This window comes from Lycorma delicatula, chromosome 1 (assembly GCF_047948215.1).
Source record: "Lycorma delicatula isolate Av1 chromosome 1, ASM4794821v1, whole genome shotgun sequence".
Lineage (NCBI taxonomy): Eukaryota > Metazoa > Arthropoda > Insecta > Hemiptera > Fulgoridae > Lycorma > Lycorma delicatula.
The window spans coordinates 346,321,327-346,337,644 of NC_134455.1; the positions used below are offsets into that span (position 1 = coordinate 346,321,327).

At 31.9% G+C, this 16,318-nt stretch overlaps 1 protein-coding gene across 4 annotated transcripts in view; it reads right to left on the reverse strand.

Moving 5' to 3' along the window:
• LOC142334439 (BLOC-2 complex member HPS3) overlaps positions 1-16,318 on the reverse strand; it is a 117,074-nt gene that overhangs the window by 75,441 nt on the left and 25,315 nt on the right. For all 4 annotated transcript variants that reach the window (XM_075382433.1, XM_075382429.1, XM_075382430.1 and 1 more), the window contains exons 5-8: positions 12,987-13,206; positions 9,971-10,036; positions 5,153-5,385; positions 2,125-2,266 (exon numbers count right to left, since the gene is read on the reverse strand). In XM_075382433.1, coding sequence (XP_075238548.1) covers positions 2,125-2,266; positions 5,153-5,385; positions 9,971-10,036; positions 12,987-13,206 — 661 coding nt within the window. The remainder of the gene's footprint in view (positions 1-2,124; positions 2,267-5,152; positions 5,386-9,970; positions 10,037-12,986; positions 13,207-16,318) is intronic.

Below are 16,318 nucleotides of genomic sequence, written 5' to 3' on the forward strand. Positions count from 1 at the left end.
ATCAAGAAGCTATTAATACTTATAATACAATGTTAAGACTTTCTTTCGACGTTGATGAACATAAAGAATTTGTAAGTATTAATCTTCCTAAATTAGTACCAGATCAACATCAGGCATCTGATGATATAAATGACAGTGTGGCTAACAACAACCCAAAGATTTTTTTCTTGCATGCTCCTGGAGTCACTGGGAAAAGTCTGTTTCGTGTTCAAGTTCGCTCATTTAAAAATGTTGCAATCGGTGTAGCTTCATCAGGAATAGCTTCTACACTTATAAATGGAGTGAGAACTGCACATTCCACTTTTAAGTTACCATTAAATGTTGCATGTGAGCAAGAATCTGTTTGTTCTATTCATAAAAATGGTCCAGTTGGGCAAATTTTGCAAGATGCTAAACTTATAGTGTGGGATGAATGCACAATGAATCATCAAGCTCATATTGAAGCCATTGATCGAACTCTACGAGATATTAGATCATGTGGTAAATTTTTGGTATAATTTTTGTGATTTTTGGCAAGCATGTCATTGTGAGAGAAACTAGGGCTGATGTTGTTCAGGCATGCCTTAAATCATCACTCTTATGGAAATTTGTCCTCGCTATTAACTTAAGAACTAATATGAGAGTTCATCTTGGGGTGGCGATGCTAACGTCTCCTTACAACTACTAAACATTAGAAATGGGACTCTTCCTCATAATGATTTTTACATTTCTGTCGATGAAAACACTATTATTGCTATTGAAAATAGCACGTCTTAACAGTCCGAGTTCTCCCACTCATAGAAATGAGATGTAGTCTTGTACAGATTAATGCTCACCATTCCTGAAATGTGTGGTTAATTAAACCCCAACCACCAAAGTACACCATTATCCACTGATTAGTATAAAAGCAACTAACCTTTACTACAATTTGAACCTCAGAACCTTCGACTTCAAAAATCAATTGTTAAACAACTGATTTGCAAAAACAAATTAACCATTAGACCACTAGGTGGGATTTTTAAAACTAAAATAAGAAACTAAATATTTCTATTGTATCTTTTTTTAATTTCAAAACCTTAAACAAAGGATAAAAATAAATTACATGATTCTTGCAAAGTAAAATTTCCAGCCCACCCCAACACAATTTACCTCGTAACAAAAATGCTTTCTCAAATACTTTCATGTCATCTAAGTACAAATTTCAAGCTTAGAAATTTTAGAATTTTTTTTTTAGCCCACCAATTTCATTACAACTATATCCAAAACATGTTTCAAATTTAATGCTCAATTTTATAACAGCCAGTAGAAATGAAAATCGTTTAAAAGAAATGAAACAAACAAATCTTACATTTTTTATTCAAAAAATTTATAAAGTGGTGTTAAGTATTTTCGAAGTGAAAAGCCAACAGTAGAAATACACAAAGTGTTTAAGTGTGCCACACCATAGGGAGACTGTAAACTAGAAAAGTTGTAAAGACTTTAAATGGGAAATTTTTTCCTTCAATTTTTGACTGCATTCAACATATCCTTTTAGCATGTTTGAACCTCTACTATTTTCCCAATACACTAGCCAGCTTCATTTTTTAAAAAGGAAATCTTCAAATTTTATTATATTTCAAATGCAACACTTAAGTGTAAGACTTCTTAGTTTTGGAAATAGCTATATCTCATCATTTTTAATCATACCTATTGACAATAAATGTGGAACTAAAGTAATGCAATTTTACTCTTTTGTTATAGTCTCAATTGAATTAATTTTCATAACATTCCATTAGTCTGGTTAGCTTTTTCATCTTAACAATTTTATAATACTTTTAACCAGTTGTTATTCTAGTAAATAAATGCAAAAGAAGTTAAAAACATAACGTTGACAAAATAGTTATGTTTTATTTTAATTTATGAAACTAATTACTAATTTAAGAAATTGAACAATTATTTTCTATTACAATTTATGAAAAGAAATAAAGGGTTTGGGTGTCTAACTTTTAGCTTTCCTGGGCCACAGTGATGAGCTGTTTTGAGTCACATATAATATTTACTAACACAACCTATAGCTTATAAGAAAAAAAAAATGTAAAAGCCCTACAAAAGTCTTCCATTGACTAAAATAAATAAAGAGACAATACCTAAGTAAATTCAGCTTACCAGATTTATTATCACTGTCTTCAGAATTAGATTTCAGATAAAGAGGTCTCAAAATTAAGCTGTGTAGCATATCCTGATTGCAATCTTCAACTTCCAGTTGTAACAGACTCTCAACCATGGTGGTCATCTGCTCTGCCCATGGCTAAAAGAGTTATTAAAGCATACATAAGTAATCATAAAAATGAGTTTAATTTACTGAAATTATTTTTGTAATATGATTTGCAACATCAAATCATTTGGTTGATTCAAATTATAAAATCATTTGATTATCAGAATTTGAATTAGTAACTTAAAAAAACTAATCTACTTGCAAACAATATGCTAAATTCATATGAAAGTTACAATTTAACTCTCTTTACTTTAAATAAGGGGATATATCTAAATCAAAGTTAGAGTAAAAGAAAACTGAATCAGTTTTATCTGATAATTATACATATTCATTACTTTATTGCAATATAAAAAATCAGACAGAATATAGGAGTACAAGATTCATTTTACTTTAAACTAGAAAAATGTCAATTTCTTTCAGTACATTTCATTAGATCAGTGATACTATTGTATAAACACCCCCAAAAAACACAGTATAACTCTTGATATTAATTTAAGATACAGATGTACATATATGGTACATATGTGTACATACAACCAGATACACACACGCACATGCACGTGTGCACATTTTATATATATACATACACACAAAGTGTTCCAGGACATATTCCCTGAACTTCAGGTGCTGATTCAGGACACCAAAATAAACAAAAAGGTTCATATCGACAGTCCTATTTTGATTTGTTTTCTTTCTGGACATCATTTTGTGATTTTCAACAAAAAAGCTATTCATAGGAACAGGTAAACATACTTTAACTAAAATTTGGCAAATCTAAGACTAGTGTCTTATTACACAAAATAACAAATTTTGAAAATGTCACTTTCAAAATGGCAGTCATCAATTTTTTAATCTTCAATACCTTTAAAATTATTTGTTTTATCATATTTTTACTTATACAAAATTTATTAAACAATTTATTTTGAACAAAATGACACCTAATATGTAAAAATCCATTGACAAACAATTGAGTTATTGCAGACAATTAACTCGGCAGAACGCTTGCACAACATAATGCATGGTGATAATTTTTATTAATGTATTATTATTATTAATAATTTTTATTACATATAGGGGAAGAAATAAAAACAGGCAAAAAATTATTAGCTTGCATATGGAGCGCAAGCATACTGCTGGGTTAAATGTCTGCAATAACTCAATTGTTTATCAACAGATTTTTACAAACGAGGTGTTATTTTGTTCAAAATAAAATGCTTAATAAATTTTATAATAAATAAAATATGATCAAACAAATAATTTCAAAGATATTGAAGATTAAAAAATTGAGATGGTTGCCATTTTTAAATATTTGAAGGTGACGTTTTCAAAATTTTTCATTTTATAGAATAAATATCTAGTCTTAGATATACCAAATTTAATTAAAATAGGTTTACCCGTCCCTGAGAAATAGTTTTTTTGTTGAAAATCACAAAATGGGATCCAGAAGGAAAACAAAGGAAAATAGGACTTTTGTGGACTCTTGATATGAACTTTTTTTGTTCATTTTGGTATCCTGAATCAGTATGTGAAGTTCAGGGAATATGTGCCAGAACACCCTGTTTATATAAATACACACACACACACACACGTGCGTGCATGTACACAGGATGATAAAACATCATAACATCTTAATCATGCTATGGTTAAAACTTACAGGAAAAATATAAGCAGATAATATTTAATGGCTAGAGATAAAATTGCACATCAAATGTGGTCAAATTACTCATGCCCAGAATACTGACTTTGACTGTGGATGTCACTGCAATGAAAACACTGTTCAAAGTAAATTCAAGCTGTATCTTGATTGCACATTCTAGTCTCAGATCTATTCCGCAGAGTGAAGTTAACTGTTTCAGTTCTGCCAGAAATGTGGAGTTTAGAAGAAAATAATTGACAAAGAAAAAATGGTATGGTAATTTATAAAGTAATGAAGAAAAGGAGGATCTAGATTTCCTAGGTAAAAGCATTGAATGAACCTCACAAAATTAATCAAATAGAGGTTAATGATCTAGTTTATGAACTTTTAACTAAACTTCAGTCAGTTACTGGTGTCATGGTTAAAAGGGTTGAACCTCCTCAAAATTGGTACAATAAAATATGTTTTTCCATGTAATGCAACAAGAATTTCAGTATCTGTTCTTACAAGTTACGAAGCCAATAATTCTGCAGAATGATAAATCTCGATCTCACACTTCTGTGCAACTACTAAGACCCTTGTCAAGTTGAAATCTAAACCTATTATATACCCTCCATACTCACAAGATTTGCCAACCTGTCATTTTCACTTCCTTCCACAATTAAAGAGGGATATTAAGGGTATTAATTTCATCACAGATGATGAACTGAAGGACACAATGAGTTTATAGATCAAGGGAAGACCTCCACCATTCTTCATCGAGACGGATTCATGAGAATGTGTAAATGTTGAATATGTAAAAAAATTAATATAGGTTTTCATTAGAAATAAATATTTTTATATATTTGTTTTATTTGACTATCTATTTTCATTTGCAATTTATGAGTGATTGTGCATTACATTTTAGCCATCCCTCATATATTTATATCCATTTGATTTATAAATCAAATTTACAAATTTTATTTATTTCTCAGTCTAATTCTGTGTGTACATTTTTGTATTTTTTGTGTTTCATGACATAACTGTACTTACTTTGAATAAACAAGGATGATTTGATTCTTTGTAGACAGTAGAATTTTGATGTGTTGGTTGTCTAAAAACTCCAGTAAGTAAATAATCCATTATTATCATTAATGTTTGTTTATTCCTATGACTAAATAATTTAACTGACATATTATTATTGATTTCTACAATAAATTTTTATTTTAATGTAATATATATATATATATTTAATGTAATTTTAATATATATATACATATAGAAAAGTTAAAAAGAAAAATTACTTCATTGGTCGGCATTTCTTTAATAGCAACTCCCATTGAAACCATGTAGGAAGGTTTAAACGGTGATGGTCGTAAATCACAGCTCAGATTATTCATTTTCACAGAAGAAAGTTCAACGACTTGAATGCGTGAATCTCTTGAATAAGATTCTGGTTCAGTAACAAACTGATCAATATCTATAGCTTCTTGATCGATTAGTGATAGTGATTTTTTCTCTGAACTAGCAGCACTAGCTATAAACAAATAACAAAAAATTAATGCAAAATAACTATTATATTTCAATTATTAAGCATATTTACAACAGCTAATCTTAATTTCATAGCTGGCTATTAAAAATAAAGAAACTAATCAAAATCATAACAAAACAAAAAAAATTGGATCTTTTTATTTATATACCAACAAGTACTTTTAGGTATAAAAGTAACAACTAAATAATAGCAGTTTTATCTTATAAAAATAACTAAATACAATGCTGAGATGTAACAAAGTAGATAAGAGTGCAAGATTGAATATCACTGTACATGACCAGCTCAGTTTGATTCCAGTTTATTGTTGTTCATGAATTTCACTCCTGTAATGCACTTTATTCGTTCAGTAGAGACAAGCAGACTGTGTCCGAGTAGAGTCATCTCCGAGACATCTGCCGAGAGGACCCAACCCCGACAGTTTTAAGGAAGCGGCCTCACGCCGTACTGGACGAACCACCATGATGATGCTGTGCGGGAGCCGATAATCAACAAAAAAGGCTTAGGGGCCTCCATATCGCGTGAGCCACAAACGGAACGTTTCCGGGGACACGAGTGAATAATTTTGAAGCATAAATTGTACAAGTCAACCATTTATACTGTCTCGCTAAGGAACAGCAAAGTGGGAAACGCCTTTCTTTTAATCCCGCCATCCCAAAATAATAAAAGAAAATAAAATTCCTTTTTTTTTCGTGTGTGTGTTCTGTTTCTTTTGTTACAGATACTCACAGCAGCCACCACAACAAACAAAAATGGTTTCTTCATTGTGGCCACGCGGTCCCCCCAAACCCTTCCTGGACACACATGTGTCTGGAGATTAATATTATGTTGTGTAAAGACTCTGCTATTTACTTCTTCTACAAAAGGCGATTGCCGCCCCAAAACCGTGATCGCGAATAGGTATCATCAAAAATTGTAAGTTCCCTATTCCCCTTCCTTTCAAGAAAGAAGAAGAGGGAACGAGCCCAGCAGCCATCAGCCCAGCAGACACCAGCCCAGCAGTCACCTGCCCAGCAGCCACTGACAGCATGGAAGTAAGAAGAAACCTGCACTTTCCCCCATTCAGCCCTTCGGGGCCACAGGAATACCAAGGTTAACGGCTTGTAATTCCGATTTCTGCCAATTCTCGGAAAGTGCAGGCCAAAGAAGAAAGAAGAGGTCATCTGTAAGACGAAGAAGAAGAAGAAGAAGAAGAAGAAGAAGAAGATGAATAAGAAAGAAGACCCTCTACTTGACCCGACGTCACGGACAGGAGTCTGGAAGAGAGCCCAGCGGAGATGCACCGTGAAGGGCAGCCATCAAAGAAGTGGATGAAGATCTTCTCCTAACTATGCTGTAACACTTACAATAAACTTAAATCAATCAGCAATTGCGACTACCTCCGGAGAAGGGGGCGCTTTGCTCCCTCCATACAGTTAGTGCCCCGTTGTGGCGTATTCCTGCTAGCCTATGAAGCGTTAGCACCGAAAGGACTTCAGTGAACGGTCTGAAGGGGAATTACATCGGGAGGACAGGTTTCAAAAGCCTAGCCTTCCGCGGTCGGCCCATAAAATGGGTTCGATAACGCTGGTTTAACAATGGATTGGAATGCAATTAAATCCGTCCTTAAAATTTGAAATATAAAATAACACAAAAATTGAAAAATTAGACCCGTCATATAAAATAAACCTTTAAAAACACGCCCGATAGAATCATCCAGCAGCAAGGGACACTGTCCAGGTCTGCGATTGTAGGGAGAATTTTGTAAAACTCCCACCAACTTTGCATTCCCATTTCATTTACAAACTTTCTGCATTAAGGGCTCTTTTTTTTAAACCTATTCCTTGCTCTATCCATCATTTTACTTTCTCCATTCTTCTCCATATCACATCCAAAAAGCCTCAACCCTCTTCCTCATTGTCATGTTTCACTTCCATATAACAAGATACTCCATACATAGCATTTGGCTAACCTCTTTCTTAACTCCGGCCCTTAACTACATAATAATTAACTACATAATAATTCCTCTTTTCAGCAAAGGCTTCTTTTGTCATCCTATCCTTCCTTTTATTTCCATTATGCTATTCCAGTCCTTGGAATATCTATCACCACAGTTGCAAAATAATAGTAATCTTTTTCCTTCAATTGTAGTTAGCACTAAATCCTCTTTGTTGTTTGCTTCTAATACTTTAGCTTTTTCCTACATTGATTTTCATTCCTTCTTTCAAGGCTGTTAGCAATCTTTGAATCACATGTGTGCCATTACCTAGAATTACTATATCATTAGAAAACCATATGCATCTTATTTTTGTCCTCCTAAACTTACTCCTTCTTTTCTTTCTTCTAATACATTTGTTATCATACCTTTAATAAAAACATTGAACAGTGTCGGTGAGAGGCAGCATCCTTTCATATCACCTTGATCTTGTCAGTAATATTTCATATACTTTCATTGTAGCCGTTTGCCTCATGAATTATTCTTTAATTACACACAAGACAAATAGAAATAATAAACATATTTTAAAAGAAATACTAATGCATCTTAATTCTTTTCTATTTTACTTATTGATACAAATTATTTGTTTCTACTTCATGAATAAAAGCTGCCAACTATTTAATGTTTTATTAATATCTATTACTCTTAAAAGAACAACTTGAAGCAATGTTAGAAATTTACAGCATGACCACTCTGTTATTACAGAATATCTTTGTTTTTAAATAATCTAAAAAATATGTTTAACATGGCAGTAAAGCATCTGGTAACAATGAAGTAACTCTGAACGGTTATTTGAAATGGAACTCTAAAATTTGTTAAATTAATGATTACAACCCACTATCCAAAATTATCATAAAAAGTACAAATAATCTAAAGAAAAGAAAATTATTAAGTTATACATTTAAATCTAATATAAATATATATTTTTAAAATATTATCAGAGAGATAAAACATAGTGATAGAAGAAAATCATGATTTCTAAGTAATGATTAAATATACAATCTAACTTCAAAAAGATCCCAGAATTAGTCTACTTTTCAACTATTAACAAACATGACGTGTGTTCAGATCATTATGTTGAATACTGTGGCAACTTCTGACTGATATTTTGACTATTAATACAATTTCCTTCACAGTCTTTCTTTTCATCACTTTGAAACATTTTCAATACACTTGTTATTTTCTACATTCGTCAAAGGAGATTGGTATCCGCTAAGAATGTCCTTTTCAACATTAATATGATCAACTGCTTATGCCGATTGTAATTATACCTTATACCTTATACCTATGCCGATTGTAAACCTCCATTTTCTTAATTGCTGATTTTCCATATGCTTGTTCAACCAATTCTAATATCTCTAACATCAATTTTTTAAGCAAACTGCAAAATTGACATTTGTGCACTGTTCAATTACTGATACTTTTCATGCGACATATATGATAGGAGACAAACAGCTGTACTGTTATTGTTACCTGTGAAAGAGAAAACATGATATAGTTATATCGTGGCATCACGAATGCTGCCAACATATAAACCAAGATTTTCTTATTACAATTGCTATTTTAAATTGTATGGCACAATTTCAGCAACTTTTTGACTTACCTTGTATAACAAAATTACATTACAAAAAAAATGAAAATCAAAAATTAAGTAGAATTAAGTTCATTAAAAACACAACTTAACAACTTTATTAATTATAAATTATAAAAGGTTTTGAATTAAGTTCCTGAATGATTACACTGGTCAGTAAAATTTTGGCTGGAAATGAAATGGGTGTTTTATATAGTATCTTTCCGTGCTAAATCAGAATATGTATTTCGGAATACTCTATCACATGTTTTCAAGTTGTTACCTAAATTTATGTGATGCACTCACGATGAAGGCTTTCTGATTCCAACAGCACAAGCTTCTCAACTTGGAGATAAAATATTCAAACCAGAAGAATTAATTATTCAACTGCACCTCATTAGACAAGCAGAAATCTATTATGCTATTCCATGGATAAAAAATAGGAACTGCCCCAAAATTTATCTGGTGATTCAAGGAAAACCATGATAAGACCTCCATAATAGCATTATCACAAAATATATTATTAATTACTTCCAAAATAGAGAACAAATGTGGTTAAAGTTCATATTAATTATTTAAAATATAAACAACATAAAATAATGTTAAGGTAAATACATGAACGCATTAAATATAAAATATAACTACAAAATGAAATACAAATCAGAAGACTAATGAAAAATATTTGTGCACATATTTAATAACACATTAAATGGATGCAAAAAATACATTTTTATTTTTTAATTAGTACTATTTTAAAAATTCAGTGACAATAATATTGCTTCTGTAAAGGAAAATCTTTCATTTTTATTTTAAATAATTGGGTGGAAAGATTTAAAAAACGATTTTCTTAAAATAGTTTGGTAATTTATTAAAAATTACAATGTAGGCATAATACGGCCCTTTATTATAATCCAAAGTATTGAACTGAGCTATAATGTAGCCCAAGTGTTAAACAGCAGTGTGTTTTTCATAAGGAAGAGCATACCTTGTACAAGGAAATGAAGAAAAATATTTGCTACATAAAATACCTGCTGAATTAGTTCTTAAAGGAGATCCACTATATGTTGACGATTGACCGCTTCTATGAGATACTCCTGCAAAATAAATACTTCAGTGATTCAGTAAGTAAAACCTTGTATTATTAGATATCATGAAAATATTTTTTTAAAAACAAAGATTTATTAAATTTTACATTATTCAATTATGATACTTAATCTCACAAACATAAAAATTTAAGGGTGGTGCAACATTATATCAATAAGACAGAAAAATGTTATTTTTCATCTACTCATGAAGATATCTCTCTCCCCCCCTCTCATTAACAATCTGCAGATTGGTTTGCAATAAGTTCCCCTGAGTTTCCAGAGCTTTTTATCTTGAGCTGTTCTCTTTAGTTGTTCACAGCTTGTGCAGTTCATATCACTCATGATCTATTCTACGCACTCCAGCCTACCCCTTCTTCAGTAGTTTTTTCTTCAACATTCCTACAATAATAATCTATAGAACCTTCTCATGTCTAAGTATATGTCAGATTAGTGTGCGCTTCTTTCAGTTATAGTCTTCTAGAGGGTTCTGTTCTAATTTATTCATTACATAACTCTTCTCTAGTGCTGTCAACCAGCAGCATATCTAGAATGCTTCTAAAATTAATTCTTTTCTTTGGAGTTTAACTCTTTCATTATCTTGTCCACAAACCATCAGTTTAGTTTCTGGTTTTACTGATTTTAAGGTTACATGGGTATGCTTTTTTTAAGTAAATACCATTTTGATATATGTCCACTGCAGCATGGATATCACAGTTTTGTACATGTGTGCTGAGTAACTACATCCATTGGCTTGCTACAGACACCATTATGTGGTTGTTAATCTTTGTTTACATTTTCTTGTGAGTAAAAATGCCTGTGACTAAGAATAATACTGCCAACTGTAAAATAATCTTTTATTAAAATACACAGATTGTGTAATTTTTTCCTAAATGGAGGTATGAAAGTGGCTTAAATTCATCGACAGATGAGTGAAGTGTATATGGATAACAATATAACCCATAGAATGGTTGGAGAATAAGTTAGGATATTTAAAGAAGGCTGTACAAATGTAGATAATGTTGTAAAAAAAGGTAGACTGTCTGTTATTATGGATGACCTGGTGTAGAGAGTTAATGGAAAAGTCTGAGAGTAGACGGTTTATGATTTCATCACTATGTAATGAAATTCCTTTAATTTCACAAAGAATTCCTTATGAAATTGTATGAGTACACTTGAGTTATGGAAAGTTTCTGGGAATTATTGAATTATGGACTTGGAAAACGTGCTCAAGTTGGGTACCAAAAATGCTGAATAGCATAAAAATAAACATTTAGCCAGTGCTTTGAATTTTCTCTCAAGATACAGCAATGAAGGCGATTTGTTTTTAAGCTGAATTGTTACTGGTGATGAAACATAGGTGTCTCACATTACATTGGAATCAAAACAACACTTCATAGAATGGAGACTCTTAACATCTTCCAAGAAAATGAAGTTCAAGCAAACAATGTCAACCAGGAAAATCATGTACACTGTGTTTTGGGCTAGACATGGGCTGCTGATTGTTGATTTTTGCCTTGGGGTGACACAATAAATGACTTGCCTTGGGGTGACTTATTGTGAGATATTGACTAAACTGTGTCACACAATCCAAAACAGAAGGCATGGCATGCTCAGTATGGTATTGCTTAACAACAATGCACAGCCACACACGATTGATCAACCCAAGATCTCATTGTGTCATTTGGCAGGGAAAAAATTGATCACCCACAGTATAGTCCTGACCTGGCAGTCAGTGACTATCACTTGTTCCTGCACTTAAAGCAGCACTTTCGTGGCCAGTGCCACGACAATGATGACATCAAAACCACTATTCAACAATGGTTATCTTCTCAGGAGGCAGATTTCTTTAGCTGGAATGCAGAGGCTCAACAAAATGACAAGTACCTTAATGTAGACGGAAATTGTGTAGAATTTTAGATTAAGATCCATGTTTTCAGGTGAATATAAATTTAAAAAAAAAAAATTGCTTGTTATTTTTTATATTAAAACAGTACTTACTTAAAAAAAACTTGCCTCTTAGTTATTAGTAAAAAAAATTTAGTTCATTTGTTAAATAACAGCATTCATAACATGCTCAATTCCTATAATGACTGACATTATCTACAAATCTCAGCATATCCATTTTCATCCCAGGTAGTTTAATTCGATTCCTATGCTAATTTCTTCTCTTTCAGCGTCAATTGCTTCTTGTACATAAGAATTAAATATGACGTGATAAGTTACACCCCTGTCTTATCCCTTTCTGTATTGAAGTTTCCTCTTGATTATCTCCTATCCTGATCACTGTCGACTCATTGTGGTATAATTTCTAGATGATTCTTCTATCTTTCCATTTAATTCCTTGTTTCTTCAGAATCGAAAGCATTTTCTTCTAGAACATTATCAAATGTCTTGCTAAATCCAAAAATGTAATTAACACATTTTTACTTTTCCTTAAGTTTTTTTGAATGACAGTTATAATACTAGAATGGCTTACCCTGAGCCTCTTCTCTTCTTCTAAAGCCAAATTTTGTCCTTACTTACTGATAAATCTAAGATCCCTTCAATCTCGTTTTGTATTATCGCAGTTAAAATCTTTGATGTACAGAAATCCAAGTTTATTGTACAAAACTTTTCACATCTTCTTGCATTTGTTTTCTTTGGAAAAGGAAGCAATGCACATTTATGGAAATTTCTTGTTTTAGTCCTTCCCATTCATATTACCAGCTAATGTTTCCTTTCCAACTGATCAAGATTTTTCTGGATCAAGCAATAACTCTCCTTCTTTACTTTTAATAACACTTTCTCTGCCTTGTAGTCCACCAAGAAAGGCTTTAATTGTTTTATATCCTTCATTTATATAAAGATATATAAATGATAAGACAATAAAACTTATACCTTAAGATCAAATATGACAATAATATATTAACTGAAGCAAAAAGAGAGTTATTGAAAAACAATATGAAAAAAGACTTCTCACCTTTATTAATTTTAAACACATGAAGAGATTGTGAATGTGTATCCATAGCAGCAACAATATTCTCTACAATTGATAAGTGTGTAGGTGCAAAGTTTAATTCTAATGTAACCGGCCACAACTCAAAATCAAAAAATCGTTGTCTTGAAATATCATGTAAACGTGACACTAACTGAAATAAGCAGAGTGTTTTGCCACACCCTACAATTACATTTCCAGTTGCCTTTAAAACATATTAAAAAAAAAAAAATTAACAAGTAACTATATAATTATGTTTTAATATTACAGAAAAAGTTTAATTTGAAAAGGAACTAATAAATAAAACGTTAACTAATATGGGATTTCCATAGTTAAGTAGTACAATATTTGTCTTAACCCACAAAGTTCTGGATTTGAATCCTAGTTATGCTAGGCACTTTTTTTGTAAGCTAAAGTATTTATATTTTACCTTCAATATAAAAAATAGTGACAACACAGCTGTAGGACTTCTCTGTCATGCAGCTAAAGCCGAATTCTGAGAAAGTCCTACAACTGTGGGTTTTTCTGATGAAAAGCTTACATACACAATTTAATTTAAAATTTTAGTAATTTAATTTAAATATAATATTTTTTCCTTTATTTATTCAATAATTTTAATTACAGCGGCGGGCATACCATACATAATTCATGTGGGTGTGGTGGTACTAATGGTAACAGTCGGCACTAACTAAACTAATGTAATTTCACAACTTACAAAGAAAAAATTTTGTCTGTATGAACAGCAGACTGGTATAACCACAAGGCTTAATGCACCAGGTACATTAAGCTTAACATATGTCGTTAACAAATGTGCCTAAGAAATATATGACTTTAATTAGATGAACCTTATTAGGTGACCTTGCTTTACAGCCTCACTCCCTTGATCTTATAAATTGAAATTTAATTAAAAAATGGGAAAGTAAAAAGCACTGAAATAATTGGACAATCAGCCTTATTAAGAATAAATAAATATAAGTATCTTAATAAAATTGTAAATAAATATCTACATTTTTATTAAATTTTGGGTGAAGAATGTAAAAAGATGGTTCTTGGCAAAGAAGGTAAAAGAATTTCTTTTACAAATAAAAAAATATTTTGTGCTCAATACTTAAAAGATGCGGAAACAGTTAAATATTTATTAAGTATTTATTTCAATGGTAAACTCTCACTCTCCCTCTATAAATCATGAGACCTTGCCGATAGTGAGAGGGCTTGAGTGCTCAGTGATACAGAGTAGCTGGACCGAAGGTGCAACCATATCGGAGAGTTATCTGTTGAGAGCCAGACTAAGGAATGATTCCTGAAAGAGGGCAGCAGCTCTTGCAGTAAATACAAAGTTAAGTAAGTTGGTTTTGTTAAGGGCGTAGGTCAGGAGAACAACCACATCAACATCCCTTAATCTTTTGGGTCTGTACAGCATAAAGCAATGGAAAACTACAGCTGTTTTCTTGGAAAACTACATTTTCCAAGAAACTGAAGCTCACCGCATTTTCATATAACAAAGTTGGAGGTGCCTTCCTTGGCAAAATATTCTGGAGATAAACTAGAGTTCCATGTTCTGATCTCTGGGTGGGGACAAATAAGGAAAGGGTCACCAGAAAATTAAATAATAACATTCTATGAGTCAGAGCATGAAATTTTAAAAGCCTAAAAAAGGTTGGTAGGTTAGAAAATCTAAAGAGGGAAAACGGTAGGTTAAATGTAGATATAGTAGGAATTAGTGAGGTTTGGTGGGAAGAGGAAAACAACTTTTGATCAGGGGATTTTAGAATTAAATCAGTGTAAAATAGAGGGCAAGCAGGAGTACGTTTCATAATGGAGAAGAAGATAGGGAAGAGAGTAGAGTATTTCAAAAAGCTTAGTGATAGAATCATTGTAATCAGGATAAAATCAAAACCTAAGCTGACAACGATTGTTAACATCTATATGTCTACAAGTCCACGATAATGAGGTACAGTGTGTATATTCACAAATATAATATTTGTGTCAGATTAAGAAACTGACGAAGCAATTAAATAAATAAAAGGGAATGAAAATTTAATAATAGTTGGAAATGGAATGCAAGCATTGAAAAAGGCAGAGAAGGAAATACTGAGGGTGAATATGGGCTGAGCAAAAGGAATGAAAGAGGAGACCGACTTACTGAATTTTGCATGAAGTATAATTTAGTAATTGACAACATCCAATTTAAAAATCATAATAGAAGAATATGCACACGGGAAAAGCTGGGCAATACTCCAAGGTATCAGATAGATTATATCATGGTTAAGTAAAGATTCAGAAATCAACTCGTCGACTGCAAAGCATATCCAGGAGCAGACATTGATAGTGGCCATAATTTAGTGATAATGAAAGGATTTAAAAACCTCAATAAAAGGTGTCAGATGAATCAGTGGAATTCAGAGGAGCTTGAGGAAGAGAAGGTAAAGAAGATTTTTGAGGAGGACATCACAAGAGGTCAAAGTAAAAAAGGTAAGGTAAAAAATATAGAAGAATGGGGGAATGTTAAAAAGGAAATTCTTAAATCAGCAGAAGTGAACTCAGGCAGAACAAAGAGAACTGGTAGAAAACTTTGGATATCAGAGGATATACTGCAGCTGATGGATGAATGTAAAATGTATGCTAGTGAAAAATATAGTAAAGTAACTATTGGCAATTAAGAAATACTATAAACAGGAAGTGCAAATTAGCAAAAGAAGAGTGGATTAAAGAAAAGAGTTCAGAAATGGAAAGAGAAATGATCATTCGTAAAATAGACATACAGGAAAGTTGAGGAGAATTTTGTGGTATAAGTTAAAATCTAATAATTTGTTAAATAAAGATAGTGAACTGATTTATAATATGAAAGAAAAGGTTTGTAGGTGGGTGGAATATTTTGAAGAGTTATATGGAGGAAATGAATTAGAAACTTGTGTTATAGCGAAAGAAGAGGAAGTCGAACAGAATGAAAAGGGAGATGTAATATTGAGATCTGAATCTCATAGAGCATTAAAGAACATTAATGGCAGAAAGGCTCCTGAGGTAGACGGGAGACCTGCAGAATTACTGTGCAGTCAGGTGAGGAATTGATAGATACTGGTGTGTAATATTTATGAAAAATGGGATTCCATTAGACTTCAAAAAGAGTATTATTGTCATAATACCAAAAAAAGCAGGAGCAGAAAAATGTGAAGAATACAGAAAAATTAGCTTAACTACTCATGCATAAAAAATTATTTTAACTAGAATTCTGTACAGGAGAATTGAGAAGAGACAGGAAGAAGAGTTAGGAGAAGACCAATTTGGTTTCAGGAAAAGGACATGGGAAGCAATTTTAG